Here is a 17,131-nt window from a genome sequence, read left to right as displayed (position 1 = left end):
GCCGCCGCGGCGGCTCAGTGGTTATGGCGCTCGGCTGCTGGCCCCTAAGACGCGGGTTCGATCCCGGCCACGGCGGTCGAATTTCGATGGAGGCGAAATTCTAGAGGCCCGCGTGCTGTGCGATGTCAGTGCACGTAAAATAACCCCAGGTGGTCGAAATTTCCGGAGCCCTTCACTACCGCGTCCCTCATAGCCCGAGTCGCTTTGAGACGCTAACCCCCCCCCCCCCCCCCCCAAACAAAACGAAACGAAATTAAGTGCTCACTTTTTAACTTCTGGAATATCGGTAAGTAGCTGTGCAAATAGCGCCAACGCTGAGTTCTTGTTTGACAGAGTAGAAGAAAGCATCTTTCTTCAGCGAACTACGCCGCATCAAATCGTTGCTGTTATCATGAAGTTGAAAAATGGCTGAGCAAGTGGCGTTGCTGACATCGCAGTTCGTCCAGTGAAAGCTGCGTGAGATATTTTATGTGTTCCTCTTTGGCACATATGTAATCTTATACTTAGAGACGGGCTGTTTCCCGACAAAATGAAAATCGCCCACGTCTGCGTAGTTTATAAAGGCAGCGATCGAACAGTTCTTGGTAATTACAGACCTATATCACTGTTACTCGTGTTTTCGAAAATAGCCTAGCAAGTAATAAACTCTAAGCTTATTTGTTTTTTTGGTTAATAAAAGAACCATAGCCGAGCATCAATCCGGGTTTAAGAAAGGCAAGTCAGTTGAGTCTACCTTGCTCAGCATTAAGGAAAAAATAATTGCAAACATCGAAAACAGACTTTCAACACTTGGAATATTCTTAGATTTCAAGAAGGCTTTGGTTCTATAAAGCATAATATTCTTTTCTCAAAGCTAGATCGATATGATATTCGGGGTATTGCACTCGACTTCATGAAAAGTTATCTGCAGAATCGCTCTCAATTTGTAGGCCTCGGGAACAATAAATCGGGTCTGGAAATCATCAAATGTAGTGTCCCACAAGGTTCGATCTTAGGGCCAATCCTACTCTTAGTCAATATAAACGATATTGCAAATATACCTGGAACATTGGACATTATCTTATACGCAGATGATGCGAATGTCTTCTTTAAAGGAAGTAGCATAACCAACCTAATAACTCAAGCAAATACATGGCTGCAAGGACTGTCATCCTGACTCTGCTGCAATCAGCTGAACTTTAACATTGAAAAAACAAACTGCATTATTTTCGTGCAAAAGAAAAACAAAATTGCTGACGTCTCGATTCATCCTGTTTTCGAAGGAAAACCGCTGAAACGCGTGAGAGTCCACAAGTTTCTGGGAGTATATTTTGATGAATACTTGAGCTGGACTCGACACGTTACGCAGTTAAGTATAGAGATTTCTAAAATCACTGGCATGTTGAATCAACTGAAGTTTATGATACCTACCTCTTTTAAACGCCAATTGTACTACGCGTTGATTTACTCTCGTTTCTAGTATCGGGAACTACAACGAGAACCAATCTTGAAAGAGTGCACGTGGTACAAAACAAGGCTATAACAATAATCGCAAATAAACCACGATATGAACACACCACACCTATTTTTCAGAAATATAAGATATCGTCAGTTGTCAAGTTGTTTGGGTCCAGCCTCGCTATGCAGGTGTATCACGGAGTCAAATCTGTTGGTTTAACATTTCTTGAATCCTATAGACGCTAGGATTGTGTTTGCAATTTACCTGAAGGCAAATATGTCAAAAACAGAGCTCCGAACATCGTTCGCAGCACAGCTAGTTGGCCATCAAATTCCTGAACTGCTTAGTACTTACCCTCAGCTAGTAGACGTCCTATCCGAGTCAAATTCGCCATCTGGGTTTAAGAAACGGGTGAAACATCTCCTTCTCAGTGTATAGTATGTACAGGAAATGAATCTGTCTCGCTTTGTGTAGTGCGTACCCACAGTGTGCATTCATGTCAAAATCATGTTACGCATAGTTCCCGCCAAAATTATGATCGCCATATTGTTATTGGATTATTGTTATTTTTCATAGTGTTATTATAGTGTTATTGTAAGGTCATTGCATCCATTCCTTGTGCAGATCAGTTGTGTGTAACCTTATGTTTTGGTCGTTTTGCTTTCGTCATTGTGTGTAAGTCATTTAATATTGTACTTAGTGCAACACAAATTTCTTTCTTTTCTTTCTTGTTATGCTTTCTAGCATTTTCTCATCGTTGCAGTGTTACTTTTCATCGTCGCGCCGCTGTCTGAGGCGTTGTGTGCAAATAACGGTTCCGGGGCCTTGTCAGGCTTTTGAATATGCCTTTTGCGTTGGCTATCCAGTCAGAAAAAAATTAAATTTGTGTATGCACATACAATGTAACAGTTTCTGTCAAAAATAAATGAAATAAAAAATAAAACAGCACTTAAGTACCTACTCTTATAGTAGCGAAAAATACGTTCGATTTCCGGCAGATAGCCGAAAGGAAAACAGGCCAGTAATTAATGGTCTGCAAGACAACAAACCGGTGGTTATTACGCAATACCGAGCGAGGTGTTAAAAGACGGTTTTCACATTCTTTACTTCTGATTATGCAGCACTTTTAACCATGCTATTGTTCGTTGGAGTTATCCAAAAAACGTCAAGATTACGAAAGATGTGCCTGTCTACAAGACTAGGAACCAGTATTCAGACCCATACCTACATGTGCTATGCGTAATTATTAATCTTTTCGGAATACCATTAGCGCTACATTTTAACCACTGCAGTACCCTCTTGATAATAACGTAATTTGTCGTGAGAAGCATGGCTTTGTTTACACTGAAGCCACAAGTACAGCTTCTAAATTCATTTCTTAGCATATTAACTGTTCTTCACAAAAGCAAACCTAGAAAAGCAATATTAGTCAACATAAAGAAAAAGCATATGTGGTTTGCCACTCCAAGTTGTTGAAAGAATAGAACTACAAGGCTTCATTAATGATTCTCTTTAGTTCTTTGCTAGTTGCTTGTCGGCAAGAACACAACAGCAGCACTGAATAAAATACGTTTCGCATTCCAATCCATGAACTGCAGGGTTCCCCGAAAGCATCTGGTTTGACCGCTTTTGTTTTCCATTGACATGAACGACCTAACGCAAGGGAACTAACTTTGAAACGCCCTAATGCACGCAAATGCTACTATTTTATTGACAGCAGGATCACTGTCATGCCTACAAAGCATGGTAATACCTGAACTGGTAAAATGTTTGGCATGGTTTCGTGCTGAGAATTAAAAATTATTTGTAAAAATGTTAAATATCTAGTGTGTCACTCTTCGTAAAGCAAAGCTGCCGCTAATAATATTCGTGAATTCCTAAACAACAGTGAGACGAGATTGTGGTCCAGATGGTAAAATATGTTAAAAGGTAAATAGATAAAAGGATACCGCTCGTCCTGTCCACTTCTCCTCCTACGTCCTCTTCTTGTCGCGGTTCCTTTTAGCAACCAACAATATGATTTCGGAGGTTTCTTTTGTCAACTATATGTCGTCGTCTTTGACTAGCAGTTGCAATGGCAATAGCAGATGGAAAAGAGGCGTAAAAAGCTAGCCTTCAGCTGCTACGCATTTATTAAAGCAAAGAAGTATTTTTCATAAAATTTGCGACGCTCTTTATTTTTTGCGCAAAACCTGCATACCTTATTTAGTGCCCATACAGAGGTGACAGAAGAGGGCACTGCGAGTAATAAGCCACATGGCTTCAACTTCATCATCATCATCAGCTTGAATACAAACGCTGCAGGGCGAGGGCCTCTACCATGTCTCTCCAATTAACCCTGTCCTTTGCCAGCTGTGCCCACCCTATGCTTGCAATATTCTTAATCTCATCCACCCACCTAACCTTCTGCCGCGCTCTGCTACGCTCGCCTTCTCTTGGAATCCTCTCCGTTAGGCTTAAACATCAGTGGTTATATTGCGCTCGCATCACATGTCTTGCCCAAGCCGATTCCTTTCTCTTGATTTCGACTAGGATGTCATTCGCCCGTGTTTGTTCCCTCACCCACTCTTCCCGCTTCCGGTCTCTTAACGTTACATATATCATTTTTCATTCCATGGATCGCTGCGTTGTCCTTAATATCAGGTGAACCCTTTTTGTTAACCACCACGTTTCTGCCACGTAGGTGAGTACCGGTAATACACAGCTGTTGCACATTTATGCATATGGCCATATGCGCTCCACTCCATTCTTATCCGTCTAGTCATTTCCCTCTCATGTTCCGGATCAGCTGTCCATACTTGTCCCAAGTAGTGTTCCTTTACCACTACCAGGGCCTCGCTGCCAATTGTGAACTGCTGTTTCCTTGCTGGGCTGTTGGACATTACTTTTGTTTTCTGCGTGTTACTTTTTATACCCAGCGTACTGCTCTGTCTGTCTAACTCATTGATCATTATTTGCAGTTCATCTCCTGAGTGACTCTCAAGGCAGTTTAATCAGCGAATCACAGATTATTTAGGTATTCTTCAATAACTCTTGTCCCTAACTGTTCCCAATGAGGTCCTCAGAATGTCTCCTGCAAACAGGTGGTGAACAGCATTGACGACATCGTATCTCCTTCCCTGACGCCCTTCCTTATTGGAATTTTATTGCTGACTTTATGGAGGACTATGGTAGCTGTGCAGCTGGTATATATATCTTCCAGTATTTTGACATAAGGCTCTTCTACATCCTGAGAACGCAATGCCTGTATGACTGCTGTGGTCTGCACTGATTCAAATGCTTTCTCTTAATAAATGAAAGTTATATAAAGGGGTTCCTTATACTCGGCGATTTTCTGTATCACCTGATTGATAGCGTGAATATGATCTATTCCGCAATATTCTTTACGAAAACCTGCCTGATCATTTGGTTGATTAAAGTTTAAGGTTTCCCTGACTCCATTAGCTACTACCTTAGTATATAACTTGTAGGCGACATGCAGTAAGCTGATGCGTCTGTAATTTTTCAAGCCCTTGGGATCCGCTTTTTTTTTAAATTAAATAATGTTTTCGTTCTTGCAACCTTTTGGTACGGTCGAGGTCATAAGGCATTGGTATAAAGGGTGGCTAGTTTTGTAGCGATAGCTATATTACGGTAGCATTTCAAACCTTCCGCGCGGCGATGGCACGTGAACGGGGCGGCGGCCCGTGACCATGGTGGCGGCTCGTGGATGGTCACGTGGTTACTCACGTGACCAGCCACGGGGTGCGGGGCAGCGGCTACAGCCGGCGGTGCGGCGCGCCTGTGAAACCGAGCTGCAACAGCTGTGCGCATGCGCCGTGTCAAGTGGGTGGGACGAAGATGAAGGTGGAACACCCATCGAAACGGAGCGGCGAAAGACTGACTTTGCAATCCAACTGAGCAAGTTGCAGTCGGCCACGTTTAGCTATCGCTTCACTCCATGTTTATCCAGAGCCAAACGACCGCCAATTTTTCTTCTAGCATAATCTCCCCTCTTTCTTTCAACGGATCTGCTGTAATCTGATCCTCAGCAGCTGCTTTTCCCCTTTGAATTGCTCCTAAGGCTTTATTTCTTTCATAAGCTTATCTATATCAAATACCGACTGCTGTCATTACTGTTCATTTTTAACTCCAAAGGATGTATTCTGGTAAATCCATCAATCTTAGCATTCCTTTATCATTCAATCCTTTCTTGTCAGCATGTTTAACACCAGACGTGCATTAAATGACATTTCCAATCTGCCTGTCTTTCCTAATGCATACGAAGAGCGCTTAGTTCAGTTTTATCTCGTAAAGCAAGTTCCCCATCAAGTGAAATTTTTAAATAAATTTAGGCTGAGTTAGAAGCGATTGAACAGCAGCCAAGTGGAAGCCTGGCTGTTATTCTAAAGTTTGTCCATATAATTTGTTTCTTCCTTTTTCAAGACAATTTCATGTCGTAGTAAAAGGATCGGAAAGTCCCTGACGACATTACGCCATCTTGACCGCAGAGGCAGCAATTCTTTCATTTCCCTTTGGTAACACATTATTTACCGACACAGTACAACCATATACAGAAGTACAATGACGGCACTTAATACATTTCTTGTTTTCCGGTGGGACAAGTGGTAAAAATGCACAAGAAATCTTTTCCAGTAATAAACATATTCCAGACATATCAGTAAATACTCGGCAAGAGCAGAAATCTTTACGCGAACTTGAAGCTACAGAGCTCAAATCGCGAAACAAATAGCAAGCTCTAGCTAGAAAAAAAATTTAAAATGATCCTAAGCAAGAGATACTTCCTTAAAATCATATTTCAATTGCATTGGTACGTCCAATTATTCATTAATTCCATTATATCAGGACACGAAACTTTCAGCTTTAAAAGCCTTATCTACTTTGAAGCCACCGCGGCGGCTCAGTAGTTATGGCGCTCGGCTGCTGACCAGAAAGACGTGAGTTCGACCTCGGCCACGGCGGTCGTATTTCCATGCAGCCGAAATGCTAGAGGCCCGTGTACTGTGCGATGTCAGTGCATGATAAACAAGCACAGATGATCGAAATTATCTGAAGCCCTCCACTACGGCGTTCCTCACAGCCTGAGTCGCTTTGGGACGTTAAACTGTATAAGCTTATCCTTGTCTCCTTTGTTGATATGAGCCATATGGAATTTCCGCGTAATTTTTCAGTACAGCGGCGCGAGGTATTAAGCCGCTGTTTCAAACCAAGTCAACGATACCAGTGTCTTCACTGCTATTCTGCATTTCACAAGATTCTCCTGCAACATTCTAGGAAAGGACCAGTTCCGAAAAACGGCTGTTCGTAAAGCTACTAAAATACGCGATACAAAGAATAAAAAGTGCAAAAAAGAATTGAAAATAAATTTGCCCAGCCCTCGCGGAATATAAAAAACGAGAACAGTGTAGAAGCATTTGATCTTGCGTATGCACACTGCTGCAGAGTATGATACAAATGCAAGAGAAATGCTCCGCATAAGCAAGCAGAGAAATTCCATAATCTTCCCTGTCATATGTTCAATAGGTGCGTCAAAACATACAGCTCTCATCTGCTCTGTACTTAACGCTGTGCCCGAGGTAAATTATCTGTAGTCTATAATTACGGTCTCTGGTTTAATAAGGGCATTCAACTAAATGATATCATAAACACTGCGGCTCCCAAAACGTGTCATAACGCGGTTGTTTTATATGTGATTATTCTTTATGGTAGATGCGGACGAAGTCTGCGTTGCTTGCAACAAAACAAGTGATGCTCCTGATGACCTTAAAATATGCAAAGAATGTCAGTACCTTTATCATGTACAAGGCTGTTTCGGAATTGCTGAGTCGGGTAAAGCCTTGAGTGCTCGCTCGTGCAAAGCATTCCTCTGCCCAACATGTAAAACGGGAGCTGTTCGTGAAGGAAAAATGCACCCCACTTCCGACGCTCCTCCTTTCGACATAGTCGCTGCTTTTCTTCAGCTTAACCAAAAACTGGATATTCTAATGCCGTTGAAAGATAAGGTAGACAACGTTGAGCAATTCGTCCAGACAATGTCCGACCATTTTGATGAAATCATGAAGCGTCTGGATAACCAAGAAAAAGAAATCGTGCACCTGCGGAAAAGAATGATACAGGTTGAAAATACGCGACGTGAAGAACAACTTTGTCAGCTTAATATCGACTTCGACGAGCTGGAATTCTGAAGCAAGAAAAAAAACTTAGAAATTCATGGTATTTCTAAAACAGAGCATGAAGACCTCCTAGCCAAAGTGAATGAAGTGGCTAAAGAAATAAATGAAGAGCTTAGTGAGAGGGACAATAGGCATGTCACCGGCTTCCTGCAAAAATGGATAAGATTCCAGTCATTATTGTGCAGTTTCAACAACAAGCACAAAGAGACCAATGGCTTCGAAAAACAATATCTTTGTTAGAGAAAGGCAAAAACGTATACTTGTGTGAAAACCTGACACAAAGAACAAAATGGGCTAGGAAAAACAATTTCCGGTTTGTTTGGTGCTCAAACGGGAAGGTTAGTGTTCGCCAAAGGGAAGGTGATTCTGTTCAGATCGTTCGAGATGAGAGAGACCTTGTTGATTCGGTGCCGTGAAAAAGTTCCGTTTGTGAACGTTGCATGGAATGACACAGTAGCATGATGGCACCGCACGCGTAACCTCTCCCGGGCGAAATCGGTAGCAGCGTTTGTTTTTAATTAAAAAGCCCGTCAATACGTAAATGTTTTCATCTAAACGCCAGGTCAGTGAGCAACAAGCGAGATGGCTTCTCTATTTTGTTAAGTAGCTTTGGCTTCCCTTTAGAAGTATGTATCTCGGAGACCTGACTGATCGACAGCGATACCTTTGAATTGCCTTCATTTTCAACGTTTTCTCTAAGTCGAAAAGCTTCTCGTGGAGGGGGTATATGCATACTTGTTAATGCCCACTTTCAGTGCGAATTTGTGAACGATTTGAGTTACCTTTTGGATGACGTTGAAATCCTTTCAGTTAAGTCAGGAAACATTGTAATGTCTGTGGTGTACAGGCCACCGTCTTGTGATATGGGTACGTTTCTTGAAACAATAGTATCTTATTTAGGTGTGGTAATTAGGAATAAATACGATGTATTTATTGGAGGTGATTTTAACATAGATATGTCATGTTCAACGAGCAGGAGCGTGGATTTTGATGTCTTAGATGTTATACCGTTACAAATTTGATAAACAGAGCAACCCGTATAACTCCGAATTCCCAAACATGGATAGATCTATTCTTAGCAAATCTTGATTCTGCACTTATTCACTCAGGAGTTACATGCTGTAACATAAGTGATCATATGGGCATATATTTGTTTTGCCAGAAGGGGGTTCCGAAGCGTGACCCTCGTGAGAAAGTTATGTGTCACTTTTTAACAGAAGGAGCTTTAGAAAGATTTCGAGCGCATATTCTAGGTGTGGAACTGGCATGGTATATACAAAAAGGCCAGTGCGGAAAGCGCTTATCACTTATTCCTTGACAACTTTACTTATGCTTACAACATTCACCCGAACTGTATATCACCCGAACTGTATACGCGTATTACAGAAAAGCACCGATTATATCAGCTATTTATTCACACCAAAGATACCCTTATTTTTGATCTCCTCCGGAAGTATAGAAATAAATTAATCTCTGACAAGCGAGTGGAAAATTAGAGGTATTAAGAGAACTACTTCGCAGATTCATCTTATCACCCCTGATAAACTCTGGCGTAAAATGCGGTCACTTGACTCTGGCGTTTCACAGGCTGGTAATTCCAAAACAATTACTAACCAAGGCATACAATACACAGGTAACTGTTGCGCAGAAGAGTTTAATAATTGTTTTACGCCTGCCTTGAACCCCTCTGCTGATATATCTCACATATCCATTGAGAGACGCTCCCCTTCTTTATTCCTTGAACCTGTCTCTACCAGAAGAATTTTTTCAGCTGTTAGTGACATAAAAAACAGTACCTCGTGTGATGTGGATAATATCCAGATGTGCCCACTTAAATATGTCATCGACATCATCGCGGTGCCATTGGAGCACATATACAACTTCTGCATAGAAACTTCCGCCTTCCCTGCAAGAATGCAGACTGCTAGAGTAGTAGTCATATACAAAAAAGGAAACAAAAACAGTTTTGGAAACTATCGGCCAATTAGTATTTTGCCTGTCATCTCCAAAGCGTTCGAGAAACTGATTTTTAAACGAGTTGAAAGCTTTTTATATAAACACGTCATTATTACCGACTGCCAGTATGGCTTGAGAAATAACCGCTCGACGGAACTTGCTCTTTTACACCAGAAGAAATATATACTGAGGAATTTTGAATGTACGAACCTGGTCATGGGAATTTTGTTAGATTATAGCAAAACATTAGATTGCATAAACCATAGCATCTTGTTGGAAAAACATGTATGCTATAAAATTAAAGGCACAGCATTACAGTTACTTAAATCTTACTTGTCCAATAGTAAACAGTATGTCCAAATAAATGAATTCAAGTCAACTCTTCGAACAGTTACCGGCGGGTGCCCCAAGGAAGTATCGTTGGACCATTGCTATTCAGCCTGTATATTAACGGCTTCATTAGTATGGATTATAACGCTCGCTTTATAATTTACGCTGATGACAGCAGTTTGTTTTTCTCCAGCGGTTCTGGTATTAAGTTACTGGAAAATGCAAACATACTCCTGGAAAAAATAAAGACATGCGCCGATAACAATCTTCTTTCAGTTAATGCAAAAAATGTAAGGCAATACTCTTTCACCCAAAAAACAAAAGGTGCAGCGAATTCGGTGAGCTACGTTACAACAGAGATCACATTGAGTTAGTAAAGCCATTAAAATCGCTTGCTGCACTATTCCCCGAAGATATGAAATGGGACGACCATTTAAATAATATAGCATTAAAGACATCTCGACCCATAGGATTTATGACACGTTTTAAATGTTGTTTCCCACAAAATGTAAAACTTCTGTTGTATTGTGCATTATTTCGCTACACATCTAACCTACTGTTCATTAGTATGGGCACTGCCACACAAACGAGTCTGAAAACACTTGCTGTTCTTGAAAATAGGGCCTTTAGAATTATTCATAACCTGCCGAATAGATACTCATCTAAATACTTATTTTCCAGGCAAAAGATTATTAATGTTTTCAACCTCTATGCTTCTAAACTATTGTGCACGTATAGAATAGAACAGAGAAGATGCATAACAAATATATCTGACTTAGCCTCGATTCAGTTATTTCAGTGCACGTACCCACGCCGTCGCAAAGCACACTGTGTAGTACCTGTATTGAGAACGAACTATGGATGCCAAATGGTAACATTCCAAGTTCCCTCACTCCTCAATAAATTAATTGCTGCAAATATTGACATAGGAAACATTAGTTGATCGGACCTCCTCGACTACTTTATTTCTGAAGACACATTTGCCTAGTATTTATATTTTAAACATTTTTTTCATGAATTGCTTGCTTTTGTCAAAATCTTTATAACAGCATTTCTTGTTGCTTTTATTCTTTTTGCTTCAACCGGCTTTTAGATTTCACAGCTTTTAACACCTTGCAGCAACACAATTTCATTGAAAACTGTTGTGGTAACGTTCTTGACATTTGTTTATCTAATTTTGAAAATGTTCGAGTCTCGACATCTGACATCTCACTTACTCGCTGTGACAAATATCATCCTCCAATTCTAATTACAGCTTCTGTTTCTGTCCCACCTTCTGCTAATCCAAATCGTGCAGGGAATTCCCCCCGTTTCCCTTACGCACTTAGCGACTATGTTGGTCTCTTCGGTTAGTTCTCTTCTGTCGACTGGTCCGTTTTAAACGAAATCAGCATTGTTGACGAACAAGTCAGTCGCTTCACTGAAATAGTTCTCAATGGTATGCGCCAGTACATACCTCTGCACATTCCTACTCACAGAAAGTTTCCGTTTCTGGTTTTCCAAGGAACTTAGAACAGCGCTGAAACTTAAGGAGCGGGCCCACCATAAAGCGAAACGCCCTGGGCTGGATACATGGGCAGATGAATTTCGCCGCTTGCGTTCCCTTTGCAAACGCCTGTACAAGCGGGATCATGAGTCCTATCTTGAATAATTAGAGAATATTGCCTCTAATCGTCCAACTGAATTCTGGCGATACGTTCGCAAGCGTTCGAATAAATCTGATAGTCATATTCGCTTAGTTGACTTTCATAGGAATGAAATTCGGAATGTCGCTGACGGCTTTGCTCAACACTCTTCCTCCGTGTACAAATCTCGACGTTGCGATTCCGTATGCCGTCCAGCTGGCGCACCTAATTCCGTTCTTCTTGACGAGAAGTTGGTAAGTGAGAGTCTTAAGTGTTTGAAACCATCTTTGTCCCCTGGACCTGATGGCATTCCAGCCGCCATAATAGAAGCCTTCAATAGTACCTTCGTCCCTGTTTTAACCACGGTATTTAATAGTTGTTTGAAAAATTCTGCCTTTCCCTGCGTGTGGAAAACGGCGCGTGTTTTCCCTCTCTTCAAATCAGGAAACAAATCTGATGTTTCGAACTACCGCCCCATTTCTCTTCTTTGTGCAACCTCTAAGCTTTTTGAATTAGCTTTGCACAAAGTACTTTCCTTCCACCTCAAACATGTAATCGTACATAATCAGCATGGTTTCATAAGAGGTCGTTCTACTACAACTAACCTTGTGAATTTTATGACGTATACATCAGCTGAAGTCCTTCAGAGGAGTCAGGTAGACGCTGTGTACTGTGATTTGAGCAAAGCTTTCGACTTTGTTACTCACTCATTACTTCTTCAAAAGCTTCTGCTGTTTGAAATAGACGTTTCAATTGTAGCCCTCCTACGCAACTATCTTCTTGATCGGTCCTGCCTTGTCAGTGTAAATGGGCAGACCTCATTTGTTTACACTCGAGCCAGCGGAGTTCCTCAGGGCTCGGTATTAGGCCCGCTTCTGTTCTCTGTTTTTATCAATGACGTTTCCTCAGTGGTCAAAAACTCCTCGTTTCTCCTTTATGCTGACGATATAAAAATGTTCAAGGCAATACATACTCTTCATGATTGGTAGTCATTGCAATCGGACATATCCGCCTTCTCTGATTGGTGCTTGAAGAATGGGCTCACTCTCAATTCATCTAAAACCAAGATTGTCTCATTTACACGTAAAACGCACAGTCTTCTCTACTCTTATTCTGTGAATTGTAGGCCGCTGCCCAGGGTTGATGAAATTAATGACTTCGGCGTACTTTTCGACCGTAGCATCAGCTTCTCCTTCCATACAAAACGCATTGCTCTACGGGCTATGCGTACACTCGGCTTCATCTGCAGGCTTTCGAGAGAGTTTCGAGCCCCACTTCCTTTCTTAAAGCTCTACCTCTCCATATGCTTGCCGCTTTTGGAATATTCGTCTGTTGTTTGGAGCGGCACTTGCCAGTCGAACTGTGAAAAAATCGACAGAGTTCAGCTAAAGTTTTTACGCATATTTCAACATCAGTTTTCTTGCAAAACTTCCAGCTCTCGTCCCAGACGGAGTAACTCACTGCAGCTTCCTTCTCTTAGCTGCCGTCGTGTGAGGGCAGATATAATTTTCTTCTATAAATTTCTTCATGGTCACATTCTATGCCCTCAGCTCCTAGCGCGTATTCTTTTGCGTGTACCGCGAAAGAGCATAAGGGAATTCAGACTGTTCCAAGTTTCTGCGCTCCTGCACTCCCTCTCCCCTCTGGACAGAATGCAAAAGTTGTTTATTTCTCTTTGTCCTCACCTTGATATATTCGAAAATTCTCTCCCTTCCTTTATATTGGACGTCCATGACGTTTCAATTTGAGCACTCCTTTTCTCACACATAACTTCCCCTTTCATGCATTTTTTCTTTACTACACTTGTGCATTTGCACCGGTATTATATTGTTTTTTCTTTCTCCTTAATTGTTCATCGCGTCTGCTTGTTTTCATTAATATTATTTCTTTAATACTGTGTACTCACGCCAGATTGTCTGTAACGCGTTCACTAATTACATTTCTTATTGTGTATGATTTTATTTCTAGCTTGCATTTCAGAGGTTTCATATTCGTTCGTATTAGTATTGGCTTTATTCTTGTTTGCATTTTGCTATATGCTGTACCTGGCTGTTATCGGTCGTTCTTGTGTTCATTCTCTATGTTTATTGTTTCATTGGTTATTTATATGTCTGTTGCCTGTTCTAGCTGTTTTCATTTACCGCTGTTCTCGCTGTTTTCTTGTTTTCGATTTTTTGCTTCATGCTTGCTGTCACGCCTAGTTTATATGTCTTTTTTTTCTATCGCCTTGACTGCTGCATTACCGCACCTGAGTGTCTTTCTTTGTGGTGAAATAAATTTACATTTTGTGCGTGTGAATGGTGTACCAGCACCAAGACCTTTGGGTTGTTCCTGGGCACCGAAAAATAAAGATTGATTATTATTATTATTATTACTCCACTCTATTTTTTACTTGTCATTGCTTTGATATTTTTGATTACACGCATTAAAAGAACTAAAAGCAAGCTAAGCTCTCCGACCAACATACATTCATAGCAATTTCCGCTACAAATACAGGGCGCGTGCAGTTGCTTCTGTCAAGAGCGATAGATGCATAATCAGATATCCTTTTGATCTTTGAAATACAAACCTAAGCTAATGACTCGAATTTGAAAAAATGTGAATGAATCTGACATAATCATAATGTTAACAATAGCATGCGTCAAGTTAATTTGAATGCAAAATGACGTCCCTCCCTATAATACAGTATTTTACTGCGCCAGGTGTAGTCATTCTATTTCAGCAAATATCCTTAATTCGCAAATCGGTACCTCTGACAATGTCGACTACATTTTATTTTTACTTCACAGCCGATGTGTCTCTCGAATCAACCTCCCGTTATTTTTGTGCATTATACGCCTTGCAAATACCTACTTCCACACACTCTGTTTACATAGCCTTACTGCCTATCATTTTAGAAAATCCAAAAGACCCAGAAGCAATACCGATAAAACAGATGCCAGACAGGACTTACAGTACTAGCGTCGGTCCTGTGTGTACCTGTTCTGAGAAATTTCGTGTTTTGTCGCTTGTCTTGTGTTGTCGCTTCTGTAAGCTTTGGTAAAGTTGATTTCAAAGGCGCAACGATTATTTCCAAGTAGCCCGAATTTCTGCCTTCCTGAGATATCCTGCCTCTTTAACAACAGAGAAAAAGAAAAATCAAGCAACAAGGAAAAAAAAAGACGGACCTTTGATTGTAACAAGATTTCAGAAAATTACACCGCATCCACGCACCTCTATAAATGGTAGCTCAGAAAGAACAAAACGGTGGAAACAGACTATATCTTGCATTTTGCTTGAAGCGAAAGCTGATGGAGCAGAACGTATCTAACTGGCCTGCTGACTGCGCATATGCATAAAAAAGCAAGGTTTTGTATCAATAATCAGCTCGAATAATGAACAACAAAATCCTTGCCAACCAGCACGTGAGCGTGTCGTTGCCACGCTGTCCTCATCCAAGTACACCGGTCATATTTTCTCGGTTATTATTTGTCGATCATTATTTCCAAACATGTTAGCAAGTATGCTACATGGAAGGCCACAATGTCGCATCGTCAATACGTTTGTATTTTTTCACATAGTCCAGAAGTTAGAGCATAACAGTGAGGTTGCAACATAAAACTTTTCTGCATAAAAGCTGCACTTTTGCTATGGACATAGGAGTCCTGAATTTCCAAGGCAAAACAGCTGCCAAACCAAACGTGTGCTCCATTGTTAGATTAAAAAACATGCTGGAATTAGACTGCGCAGCATATGCCTCCATAAGCAGTACAAGAACACTAAATAGCAAAAGAGTCAGGCATAACCTGCGCCGTAAGGTAATAAAACCTCACCGTTGTCATCTTGGCTTCTCGTTCAACATTTGACGCAGATCCGAGTGTGCCACTGCTCAGGAAGTAAACGCACAACAAAGAGGTCCACCAGGTAATGCATCCAAGCGGTCGCCGTGCTCTCATGTTGAAACGAAAACTGAAAGTGGCAGGCGCGTGCGAATGCATGTGCCTTTCATGCGCGAACTCAGCTAGCGCACTCTCTGCCAGACATGCGGTGCGTGCCTGCCTTCTGACAGATCTTTTTTTGTGTATTCCCCGTCACAGGTGCTTTTACTGCTGAAGGGTTCTGTTCAACTAGCGGGCGTCACTGAACAAGGGATGCACTCTTCAGTGGCGTAAATCGTGACGGGGACAGAGTTTTCCTGAACCCCATTTCACTTAGGGTGAGGGAGGGGGGAGGACAGAGCAAGCGAGCGTCGCCCCTATGATTCGTACCGGGGTTACTCGGTCGGCATCGAATGATGCGAGCAGCACATGCAATACGGGGTAGCCGCTGGAGCGAGGTTGCCCCTTCTCTTCCACAGAATGGCGCAGCATAATCAGATGTTCAAATACAGTGCCGTCATATTTACAATCTGCCATCAAAAGACATAACATGATTTCGTCTGATTGTGTTTAATTTAACTGCAGGCCTCTGCTTTTCTGCCATCAAGTCAATCTGTGAAGGAGACAGACATATGTCAAAAGGCAGACCTTTGTTTTTGAAGGGCCGGCACCGCGCTAACCCCCGAAGCTTTCTTAGGTGCCTTTCTCTTTCTCGGACCTGGCGAACGTTTTAACACTGCGTGAGAAAGGCGCTGGCAGATGCGGCTGTTGCCTTGGCGGCATGTATATAAGAATTTCATATCAGCTCGCCATCTTTATTGAAAAAAACGAAAAACTGCTGGTATGATAAGGAATTTTAAACGTCCCTTTTAGCATCTCGGACCCACGCCGCCTAGGAGGCAAGAATGAAGGAACATGGAGGCCGTGATTATAAAGCGGGAAAGTGATGCTCGTTAAATGGTGCAACAGTAGCACAGCCGCTAAAATGGAATGCTTAAATGGCACAACGCCGGCTTTAGATTTGAGAAAAGCTACTAAACATATCTTTATACTCGGCGCTAGTGATCTGCACGGGCCGATATCTGTAGACTAGGCCAGGCCACACAAGCGGCTACTTCGGCCTATACTCCGAACGCGGTCATGACCTGCCTGGCCCGCTCCTATGCCCATTCGATTGTGCCCGTGCAGTTCTGGGCGAAACATCGCCCTTCATAAAAAAAGAATACAGGAAGCAGTAAACATATTTCTGTGTTGCAGCTGAAAATTTGCAGTGAGCGAGAAGCACAAAATGCGTTCGTACCATCGGCGAGTGCCTACTCAGGCTGGGCACAGCCGAAGAAAAACAGGTGATAAAATGGCTGTGCACCCGATCCTTCTCAGTGGCTCGCGAGGCAACACTTGAGGAGAGAAATATGTAAAAACAATGGCTTTAGCGCAAATATAACCTCCTCCAATCGCAAGCGCACTTGAATGTTTAGCGCACCATGGGCGTGTTGCCACGGACGTAGCTTTACGTATACATGGCGAGGAGACTTCGTGCTGCAGTGTGAAACATAGAATTTATCGTTTTAAAATGAGGAAGAATCACTTTCTCGAGAAATGCGGATAACTTTATAAAGTCGCAACTCTCTCCAGATCCCAAGAGAGGGATTTGCAACCCTAAGTACCACATCCGAAAGGGTTACGCAAAGGTTGTCCGAAAATGCAGTGTCGTCAGGAAGTCAGCTTTTCATAGGTCAGAAATACAGTTGA

General features: G+C 41.9%; 1 protein-coding gene across 1 annotated transcript in view; it reads right to left on the bottom strand.

The window, feature by feature from the left end:
• LOC144103246 (tear acid lipase-like protein) overlaps positions 1 to 15,504 on the bottom strand; it is a 163,669-nt gene extending 148,165 nt beyond the window's left edge. Inside the window, exon 1 of the mRNA XM_077636020.1 lies at positions 15,335 to 15,504. Within this exon, the coding sequence (XP_077492146.1) occupies positions 15,335 to 15,499 (165 nt within the window). The 5' untranslated portion in view covers positions 15,500 to 15,504. The remainder of the gene's footprint in view (positions 1 to 15,334) is intronic.
• Positions 15,505 to 17,131: the final 1,627 nt, after the last annotated feature.

This window comes from Amblyomma americanum, chromosome 9 (genome assembly GCF_052857255.1).
Source record: "Amblyomma americanum isolate KBUSLIRL-KWMA chromosome 9, ASM5285725v1, whole genome shotgun sequence".
NCBI classification, from domain to species: Eukaryota; Metazoa; Arthropoda; class Arachnida; order Ixodida; family Ixodidae; genus Amblyomma; species Amblyomma americanum.
This window is presented reverse-complemented; position numbering and strand designations above follow the sequence as displayed.